This window comes from Lagopus leucura, unplaced genomic scaffold, assembly GCF_019238085.1.
Source record: "Lagopus leucura isolate 7727_CA_CO unplaced genomic scaffold, USGS_WTPT01 Super-Scaffold_73, whole genome shotgun sequence".
Lineage (NCBI taxonomy): Eukaryota > Metazoa > Chordata > Aves > Galliformes > Phasianidae > Lagopus > Lagopus leucura.
Genome location: NW_024962252.1, coordinates 25,224,361 through 25,235,439, shown reverse-complemented (window position 1 = coordinate 25,235,439; position 11,079 = coordinate 25,224,361). Strand labels below are relative to the sequence as shown.

General features: G+C 37.9%; 1 protein-coding gene across 2 annotated transcripts in view; it reads right to left on the bottom strand.

The window, feature by feature from the left end:
* Positions 1-3,607: 3,607 nt before the first annotated feature.
* Positions 3,608-11,079, bottom strand: part of BCKDHB (branched chain keto acid dehydrogenase E1 subunit beta) — a 107,602-nt gene continuing 100,130 nt past the window's right edge. Inside the window, exons 10-11 of one of the 2 annotated variants that reach the window (XM_042881259.1) lie at positions 8,175-8,327; positions 3,608-3,938 (exon numbers count right to left, since the gene is read on the bottom strand). In XM_042881259.1, the coding sequence (XP_042737193.1) occupies positions 8,187-8,327 (141 nt within the window). In that variant the 3' untranslated portion in view covers positions 3,608-3,938; positions 8,175-8,186. Of the gene's footprint in view, positions 3,939-7,657; positions 8,069-8,174; positions 8,328-11,079 lie in introns of those variants that run through there. The other variant, XM_042881250.1, reaches the window with a different exon arrangement.

The following is an 11,079-nucleotide window of genomic DNA, read 5'->3' as shown; positions in this document are numbered from 1 at the left end:
TTTTTTTCCTAAAGGAACCAACTCCCAAGCACAGTGTCAGCCCATCACCCAGATAACAACCCTTTCTTTCACATGCACAACATGTCCTGCATCCCATCTTATGCATTTACTGGAGTTTTCAGCAATTTATTTTGAAAATTCAGGCATACACTGATCTCAGCGCTAGCACTTTACGTAAGCTCACAGAAAAATAGCTAGGTATCAGCTATCCAAGCCCCAGCAAACAAAGGGCTCCATTTATATGCCTGAACAGAAGCACCTAGTGCCATCTGAGATGCCCTAAAGCACCCAAGATACACATGGGGTTGGCAGGTATCACATAGGACCTATGGAAGCGGTGATCGGAGACCCTGCAGGATTCCCCAGGGTGTTTCAAATGGTACTTAATGCCAAAACATATGCAAATGAATTAAGTTCTAAAATTCTTGTTTATACTGCAGTCAGATGTATGTCTCCTGAATCTAACAAACACGTACCTTGTGGAGCTGCTAGGCAGCAGAAGAGCCACAAAAGAACTGCATCCTTATTTCGGGTCTACTGAAATCTGGCAGGACTCGCAGATTGTGTCAGCTTATTTTGTTATGAACATAAAATGCTCGCTGAACCCCATGAGTTGCTATGATAACAATCTCTGCCAGCTTGCTGAATGAATGCCTTTCAGTTGCTGCCTCCGAAGGTATGCTGCTAGAACAGAGGTTCGGCAATATACCCGAGCACTGTGAAAACTGTTTTTTAGCCACGGAAGCAAGATAGCCATCTGGAAAGATTCATGAGCACAGAATTGATTATCAGACCATAAGAGTGGAAGGTCATTGCGCCAAGACTCCTGGGTACCATGGTGAAAATATGCTACCATGTAATCCTCTTCTAAAAACACACAGTTTTTAGAACAAGAACACTTCAAGTGATTAAAATCATTTTCTTATTACTTGGTGCAATGCTTATTACTGCAAAGTTTTCACGGCACTGCAGTCTTAGCTGCATGAATGGAGACAAGCGTACATGTCTTTGTAGTTAGTAAATCTGTGGTCCCATGAAGGCTCTGTGTGTCCTTCTTGAATTTCAGCCTGCTGTCTCAGGACCCAACACTGAACTACATACAGAAATTATTTATTTCTAGCAATTAATACTGAATGAGCAGGACTTGATAGATTTCTAAGGTTCTGTATAAAGAGAAAGGAGCAGCAACAAGGTTTTTCTTTAGAAGGAGACGGTCATAGCAAAACTACCAGTAGGGTATTCCAGGGTAAACTGGACAGTATTCCATCTCATATCTTTTGCATGATATAATTAATCTAATTAAGAAACCTTAGCAGCAAAGAAAAAGAAAAAAAAAACCAACAACCACGAATCGGCTTTGGTTTACATTAGTGAGGAATTTAATGAGACAGTTATTTGTATGTATCAGCATACACCTTCCTTTCCAATTAGAGCCATAAATTATTTTTCCACAACACTCTTTCAACAGCAGCACCTGTGAGGTTACACGAGTGCACACTGCCATCTAGGCAGGTTTGTGGGAACAGCACAGTACCTTCGAATACGAACCGTCTTTGCCTGGAAAAAAGATTCTGCTATCAAAAGTGGTGGAAAGAAGAACAATTTTTATATGATTAAAAAATGACGCATCACAATTGGCCAAAAATACAAAAAATACTCTTCAAACAGTGTAGTGTTCTGCACTGAGAAAATATTTTCTGCGTGTTTATTGAGAAATACATTGTTTCTGCATTTCCATATATGTAAGTTAATTTTAAACTCTGCAATATATTAGAAAATGCTTGTAGTGACAAAAAATACAAATACAAGGCATATAGTATTAAGGCTATTAAAGAGAGCACATTTTAATTTGGCAGTACTGTATCTATCTTATATGTTTTAAAATGCAGTAACAGCACATTTAAAAAAGACAGTTAATAAAATATCTATTCATTTTCTACAAAGAGAAATTTTAAAATGTGTTTTTCTTCATAAAAATGAAACATTTACCATCACATGGGACAAAATATGAAATACATAATGCACCCATTGTATTTAAAACAACTAACAAATTCTATGCACAGCATTTACAGAAGACTTACAGGCAGAAGACATTTAGAGAAGACTTGACTAATAATGTAAGTTTGAGCAGAAATATTAATTAACCAATTACTTTTTGGCTGTGTTATGACAAAATGCCTTCCTCCTCCTTCCCCTCCTGTAAGATAATGTGGGCAACAAACTATGAATGCAGCATCTTAGACAACATGGTAGCAGGACCTGAAGCATTATAATTAAGCACCTTCCATTGGTAAATATCTTTTGAACCTGGATCTTTGAATTGAGTTCTACTGGAAAGCAAGCATCAGCCCATCTCAGAAACAACAAAGTAGACAACAAGGATTGCTCTTGAGGTTTGGGAGAGTGTGATGAAAGTTGCCTGGTAGCCCCATGAAGCTGCTTTGAGATGTGGGCACAAGTATAACACTCCTGAGAGTGCTGGTCCAAAAGCCAAGTTTCTCCTGGATTTCAGTGGATCTGCTCCAATCCCCCAGACAATCAGAATGGATGATGGACAGGCAAGGGGAGAGAATATCCACGGACATTCAGAGTGAAGTTAACTCTCTTGAGCTTCACCTTTGGTGTGTTTCAACCACCATCCTGGGGATTGCCCTGAACAAATACAAAAGATGTTCCTCTTTCTCCCCAGAGGAACTCCCCTAATTAGAGACGAGATGTTATTTGGCTACTGGCAAACTTCTTCCCACCTTCTCACCCCTCTACTCCTTCTCTCCAAAATTAAGAAGCAATATGTTATTACACATAGATTCTTGTGACAGAGAGAATAGATTAGAAAAGTGAGAAAAGCTGTTACCAAAGGAATTCACTAACAGGCTGTGAAACTACTGTGCTAGATCTGCTGCCTTTTCAGCAGTCCTGGAATGTAGGATAGGAGAGGACAAGTCTCTTAGCAAGCATCTTTGCTCTGTCCTTAGCATGTCATACAGAAAAAAAAAGGATACTATCAAAAACTTGGCAAACCTCCACTGATCTCAGAAGCTCTCATTCTGGAAGGTTGGAATTCTTTCTGTACGTTGTGACGTTCAGTGCTGTTTATATTAGTAGGAAAAAAGCATTCTGGTTTAATTTTATTGTATAGTCTTTTTGGTAATTCTGCATTTCTATGCCCACACCGACAGAAAATATTACGTGCAGTGTCTCCTCTCCCACCACCAGCATGAATTTTGCAGTGCATCAGCACGTTTTTAAGAAAATCTCCCACATGCAAACACATTCCACTTCCAGAAGAAAAATATCAAAGACAGATATTGCACTGGGGTGTACCAATGGAGCTTCTCAACTAGAGCAATGATGCATCACAATCTCTCCTCCCTACTCAAGAAAAAATGGAGTTCTCATTTCCTTTGTAGGAAGGAAAATTGGTATCTGGGGCCATTTTACATATGAAGTACAGTCAGCTGAAAGGCAGCTCACCAAACAGGTTAAAGGGGGTCTTAGTCACACCAGAGGCACCAGCTGTCCAAGGTTTATTTTGTTGAAAATACAGTCAAAATTCCAATAGATTCTTTGAGATTTCCCAAAACAATAACAAAACCAAGAGACCACGTCTGTATAATATGTTTTATTGAATAAAATCCTGCTTCTAATATTTACACAATTAAGTTTAGAGATGTAACCCTGTGAACCACTGCAATGTGTAACATTCATTAAACATCTGGAATATCTTTAAATACATCTGACACTACTTATTATAGCAATCACCTGTCCATCACTAATTTCATAATTAACGAGGATTTGAACTTCCTGAATAACAGCCAAGATAAATACTAATAAGTTGAGTTCAGAGAAAACAGTCTGCTATGTGAATTCCAAAATCATTTTTAGTAAGTGCCAACAGTTTTGAAGACTTCTGTATTTTCCTGCTTTTCCTCTCAGCTCTGCAGAAGAAGATAACAAAATAAATTATTTATCTTAAGGCAGAAAGTAATATCCACAATTTAAACACCTATCATTCTTCAAGGTAATCTTCCTTTTGAAATTTATAATGCTCTCTGCCATATATTAAAAAAAAAAATCCTTTATTAGGTGTACATTTGGATTAAATCCACTTCTAACCATTTTTGAAAAGGAAGGTAAAGGTAAGTGAATGGAGATCATAGAATCATAGAATCACCAAGGTTGGAAAAGACCTAAAAGATCACCCAGTCCAACCGTTCACCTATTCCCAATAGCTCCTACTAAACCATGTCCCTCAACACAACATCCAGTCTTTCCTTGAACACCCCCAGGGTCGGTGATTCCACCACCTCCCTGGGCAGTCCATTCCAGTGCCTGACCACCCTTTCTGAAAAGTAATACTTCCTCATGTCCAGCCTGAATCTCCCCTGCCGTAGCTTGAAACCATTCCCCCTGGTCCTATCACTAATGACACGAGAGAAGAGGCCGACCCCCAGCTCACTACAACCTCCCTTCAGGAAGTTATAGAGAGCAATAAGGTCTCCCCTGAGCCTCCTCTTCTCCAGGCTGAACATTCCCAGCTCCTTCAGCCTCTCCTCATATGGCCTGTGTTCCAGGAGATGCTTTGCATCAAGGTGCCTAATTATGCAATGTGATGTAAACACCATCAGAACATCAAGGTGTCTAAACTCCAACAGTGCACTTTCTTAATGTTTTAAAAGTTTCATTACATTCTTAATGCTGCCCAAGAAGAGAGCAAAAATTAGAAATGCTGTAATTAAGTGCTGATGTCTAGTGAGAAGACAATACTAATTCCTGCCATTTATGCAATAAAGTATCTTCCATCCCACTCTAGTATGTGAATGTTAAGCAGGGAATCACGTGTGTTGTTTTTTGTTAGAGCTCTACTAGATATCCTATTAATCTGTTATTACATTGAAGAGAGGTGCTGTAAGAAACTACAGTCAATACCTTTACTGTAGTAGATTACACAGATTCTCAGGAAGGTTTGAATGCAAGATTAAGATACTTAGGTACAATCTAGCAAAAAGCCAGCTTAACTCATAGCACTAGTAGACCCGTGTTATCTTTTATTTGGATTGATAAATAAGACATGATTTACAGGCCATTTCCATGTGTTTTGTTTGTGGTTGTTTTTTTTTTTGGTCATCCAGCATTATTTGGTCATCCAAACATAATCAGTCAGAAATGCTGTGATCTATTCAAGCCTGTGGAGGATGTTTATCCTATGGATTACAGACAGTGTAGTACGAGAGGCAGGCTGTCTAGCCTACAACATTTGGGATTCTGTGTTGAAAAAGAACTGGTTATTAGTCTCAAGTTAATTATGTATGTATGTATTGCCCAGTCTCTTCATTTTATTCAACAAATGGGGATAAGAGTGATAATTTTTCTGTGCTTCAACATTTATGAGGTACTGCTTAAGAACAGGGGTAATAATAATTATCTGCAGAGAACAGGTACTAAACTATCTATCTCACAGGTCTCTTGCTGTTTCCCAGCACAAATTAGTGGCTGAGAAAGGACAAGTATTGCTGCCACTTGCAAGCCTCTCCCAGCTGTAGCACTGGTTCTCAGCAAAAGACATTTGGTGCTGACAACACGTCAAACACGTGCTCGAAAAGCAAAATAAATGCAAAACACCTTCCTTCATTCACAGCATCTTTAAACCTTTAATAACCATGCTTAAACTTTGTAATACAACAAAACAACAATGAAAAAACCTCCATAATGAAGTTAACAGTGTGATAACTTGATAATTTTAGAGGCTAAATTTGTAATGGAAACATTATCACCTTACATAAGCACACAAACTCTTAGGAAGGTCATCTGTTAACAGCTATAGAATCCATTTAAAAATAAACCAGAACACACAAACATGGTAGATAAAGCTGCAAAGGTAAAAGAAAACCACTTGGCAATTTTCTACAGCTCCCCTCAATATATTTGTGTTCAAGAGTGTGTTTTATACACTTTGTTGTCTGCTTTCCTCTGTTTCTTCTTCTCTTTCTTCTCTTCTTTTTTGCTTTCCCAAATGAGTGGCAGGCACCAGTACCCAGAAACAGTACAACCATCTTAATCTCACCGCCTCTTCTCTCTTTATCTTTTTTTCCCAGCTACAAATAGTTGTCTGGAACCTAGATGCCTACCTTGAAGCTATTTGTCTTATACCTAACCTAGCTATAAATCTTAATAACTAAGAGACTGCTGAAAGATACAGATTTTGCTCTTGCCTCTGTCACTGGCAGCTATACAGCATGCACTCTCAAACTCTATCTTTGAGCAAGAAAACAATATGTAATGTATGTAATGTCAACCTCAAGATAAGCAACTATCTGCAAGTGAGGCACTGTCAACACAGGTTAAATACATTAAACTCAGATAAAAGGCAAGAATAACTGTTCTGAAAAAGACAGCATACTCTACAAAAGGGTTTACAAAATTCTACTAAGAAATGCTATAGGATGTCAATAATGGGTGATTTTGGAGACACGTTGTATGGGGAACTATATTATTTTTTGGAGATGCTGCCTGTGTAGTAAATTTCCCATTTTGCATACAGAAATTCAATTTTCAGCTACCGTGGGAAACAAAGATGGTGAAATGCAAAAAGTCATCCTGGAAGAAAGTAAATATGCAAACGAGATTAACATTAAGGTACTGACAATTTTCTCCCCTGGCCCTAAATCTAATTCACAGCTAAACTTTTGAGTAAAACTGACACAAGAGGGCGCTCCTAATATAGGGCCTACCTGAGAGCCACGGCCCTCAGCATCAACAGCGACAAATTCCTTTACCTATTAGAGGATCTCTTTGTTGTAAAAGAAAACCGGCCAGTTATGGTGTCATCTGCATGCTTTTTTTCTTATTGAGACTCAATCTCAAAAGCTATTGATTTACTTCACTAAAGAAAGATCAGAACACAACGGACGATTGAACTTTGATTATTAAATACCAAGAGTTCTACAGTAAGAACACCCAATAATTTCTGAAGTTGTGGTTGGCCACCGCACAGCCAACTACTGCTGGTACAGTATTAAAATGAAATCAAAGACAAAGACAATAGAGAAGTGATAAAAATAGACTACTTCATAGGCCAGAGTGCCTGAAGGCTCTGCAAATAGAAATCTCTCTGCGATTACATTAATCACAGAAGGACAGAATTACAGAATTGTAGGGGTTGGAAGGGACCTCCTGAGATCATCGAGTCCAACCCCCCTGCCAAAGCAGGTTCCCTACAGCAGGTAGCACAGGTAGGCATCCAGGCAGGTCTTGAACATCTCCAGAGAAGGAGACTCCACCACCTCCCTGGGCAGCCTGTTCCAGTGCTCCGTCACCTCACTGTAAAGAAGTTCTTGCACACATTTGTGCGGAACTTCCTATGCTGCAGTTTCCAGCCGTTTCCCCTTGTCCTGTCTCCACTCACCACTGAAAAGAGACTGGCCTCACCGCTATGGCCCCCACACCTCAGATATTTATAAACCTGTATTAGATCCCCTCTCAGTCTTCTTTTCTCAAGGCTGAACAGACCCAGTTCACTCAGCCTTTCTTCATAGGGGAGATGCTCCAGGCCCTTCACCATCTTTGTGCCCTCCACTGGACTCTTTCCAAGAGATCCCTGTCTTTTTTGTACTGGGGAGCCCAGAACTGGACACAGTACTCCAGAGGAGGCCTTACCAGGGCAGAGTTATATAGAAGAATGGTTTTTTTAGAACAAATATTTTAGAACAAAGTATAAGCCTTATGGCCATATTTGGATAGAATAGTAGAACACTACAAATGCTTCCTACACTTTCACTTCCTACACTTTGTCATGCAGTGCCTGTGTCATGTTCAGTGTAAAGGACTTGTACAGGATTACAAGTCCACCCCAAATAGTGAAAAATGTAATTTAACAATACGGTTTTCTTGTGAAATAACAGTCTTTAAATATTGGTGAAAATATATCTGATCTTACTTGACAGGATACAATAAATTTAATTTTCTGATTAAGGAAAGCAATTAATTTCAAACACTGACTTCAGTGGCACTACTAAAAAATATTCAGACACTTTTCAGACTAAAGGCCCAAAGCCATTACAAGCAATTCCTGTGAAAGAAAAAATAAATGGAGTGATATTTTATCCTCAAACCTTGCTATCACCCCGTTAAAACAGTTTACAAGCAAACTACCATTGCAGAACAGTATTTCTCACCTGTGTTACTGCTCAGTAGTTAATCATTTTTCGAAGCGCATCATAGCATTTCCATTTGTCTGGGATGTAGAAAGGCTCAAAGATGTGAGGGAAAGGAGTGTCATAGCCACAGACTCTTGAAATAGGAGCCTCTAAATTCAAAAAGCATTCCTCCTATTAACAGAAACAGAATAAAAGTTAGTGAGGCCATTATTTGCAGGAGTCTTGCATCACAAATTGAGGTCAAATGAACTTTGCCAGACTGACAGTCCTGGAAACTGAAATCTTCTATTTATATCACAGCATAAGTAGCCCAGACCAGAACATTGCTTCCTTTTGCCCAAAGGTCCATATTAAAATAACAACTTCTATTAATGTTATTTTCATTTGCTACATGTGTGCTGCATTAAGTTGTACTCAGGTTATACATAGTACATCTGCTATACATCCAGACAAATGCTGCCAAAAAACAAATATTTTAGGAACAAAATAGTAAGAGTTTCTTTCCTGCACCACTTTTAAACATATAGAAAATCTATGTAATCTAACAGTACATATTGTTTCTTGGACAACGAACGTCACATTTAAATTTCTTTGTACCTTTCTACAATTAAGACTCTGCCTGAGAAGTGCTAAGCACTCGTGGAAATTATGAATTTGAACTGGAATGCATTTCCACATCTCCAACCCCATGAGTAAAACCCATGTTTTAAACAAATAAACACAACTTTTATTCTATTCAGAGATCAGATTTGGCAATAACAGAGTTTCTTTACTCAACCGACCAGGGCACAAAATATTGCACTGTGATAATCCAAAAATAACCTGTGGGAATACATATAAACTGTTACAGTATTTAATAACTGAATATATAATAGGGTTTGAATATTGCTAGTCTCAAGTACAAGAGCAAAGGCATGTAGAAACAAGAGAATGTAGTTTGTCACATCAAACTAATGTTGATGTTAGTTATTATCTCATTTTTCACTATGCCTTAGCGTATCTATTTGCTTTCCAGAGCGCACAAATGAAGAAACTAAAGACATCGCTATTTTCAATGAATGTTGCCTTGCAATTCATGGTGGCCAAACTCTACTGTACAGTGCTTTTTATACATCATGATATATGGCAGCACAGAAAGTATTTGTAAGACACCACGAATATAACAGTTTTTCTCCAGCTACTACTTCTGTGCATTTGAACTGGCATATTTCTTCGAAGGAAATAAAACATTCAGGTGGCTCTGAGAATTACCATTACACTTGTCATATGCTAAGTATCTGGCAAAAAAAGAAATCAGAACTCTTCAATGCGAGCAAACAAGATGATGTGCTTAATCAGTGGCATTACAATCAGAAAAATATATACAGCCAGCAAGTCCTATATGCTAATTCAAAAAATTTATAGTCTTTAGGCAAATTCCTAAACCACCTCCCCTCTTAAGATTGACAAACAAGTGACTGGCCCATCAAATAGCCTAACTTAAATTGATTTTTGTTCACAGCTGCTGCTAAAAGCCAGACTGTATGAGAAACAACTGTTCACCTGATCAAGAACAGGATGCTGCAACATCTGCTGCATAGATTTTTGTGCCAAAATCAAATTTGCACCTTTGCACCTGTGCAACCATATTGTAGAGAAACATAACTGAAAATATTAAATATATCTCACCCAGCTTTGTTTAAGGACAAAGTAGAAGACATCAACTGTACAAGCCTAAAAGCGCAAGTATAGTGTAGCATTTAAAAGAGTGATAGAAGAGCGCAATTATAAATTTAGTGGATTTACTCCATACCATTTGCATATCTAACAGCTAGTACTGCTCAAAGTGTTCTTGTACTACAGAGGAATGCAAACTGAAAGCCTTCAGTAAATCTCTGCTTATTTAAGAGAGTCTACTTTAAAATCTCTTGTCATCCAGGGAAAGGAGTTAGGAAAAATCTTAAAAAATTAAATGGTTTTGAAGCAAAATAGGTATGGGTTTTCTGATTCAGTACAAAATTTAAAGTTCAATTTTGAAAATAGCTATGAAAAAATCACACTTGTTTAGTATATATTAGATTCCAAAATTCAAATGAAGCAAAAAATAACTTTCTGTTAGAGAAAAAATGGTCAGAAGGAAACAAGGTTATTAGTGTAATACATCCAAATTGTCCTAATTTTAAAGAGATCAGACAGAAGGAAATCATTGCTTCTGAACTGCAGAAGTAAAATTCTGGCCTCAGTTAATCGATACAACTTTTGCCAATTACCTTCATTTCCCTGAATTTCACTCAATGCCTCTGGTAACATACATGGTTGTATTCCATAAAGTCTTTTTAGTTAGAAACATTCTTTCGTTTTGACCTTCGATGCTTAACACGAATTTAGGAAGAGTTCAAAACTACTCAGGAGTACAGTTCCAACTTCTGAAATTCAGAACGATCAGTCAAATGTATCACACATGACACCACAGAAGAATCTTGTGCCTTGATTTTTAGAATAAATGTTGAAAACAAGGATTTGCAGACGTTGCAGGATTCTACTTAAAACATAGTCTCTGTTACTGGGTACAGACCCACTATTTCCTTAAAGTATTGTATTCTAGCTCATGTGAAAAACTTCACCCAAGTTAATTTTAGCTTCACGCTATCATTCAGTAAGGTCCTGAAGTGTGTGCTTTACTCTCATCAGAGAAACAGGCTCTCAGGTTTGACTTCAGTGTTGCTAAATCAGTGCAAAACCATTGAAAACATGTAGAACTTGGAACGGCGGGTATTTATAGAGATATGGAATGGTACAAAAGTGATGAAAAAACAAACTCATTTTGGACATTATTGAAAGAAAGTATTACTCATCTTTCTGCATCTTATAGAGAAACGAAGCAATCTGGAATAGTTCAGAGAAAGAACTTGTAGGCATCTGGCCAGTAAGAAAACACTTAAGA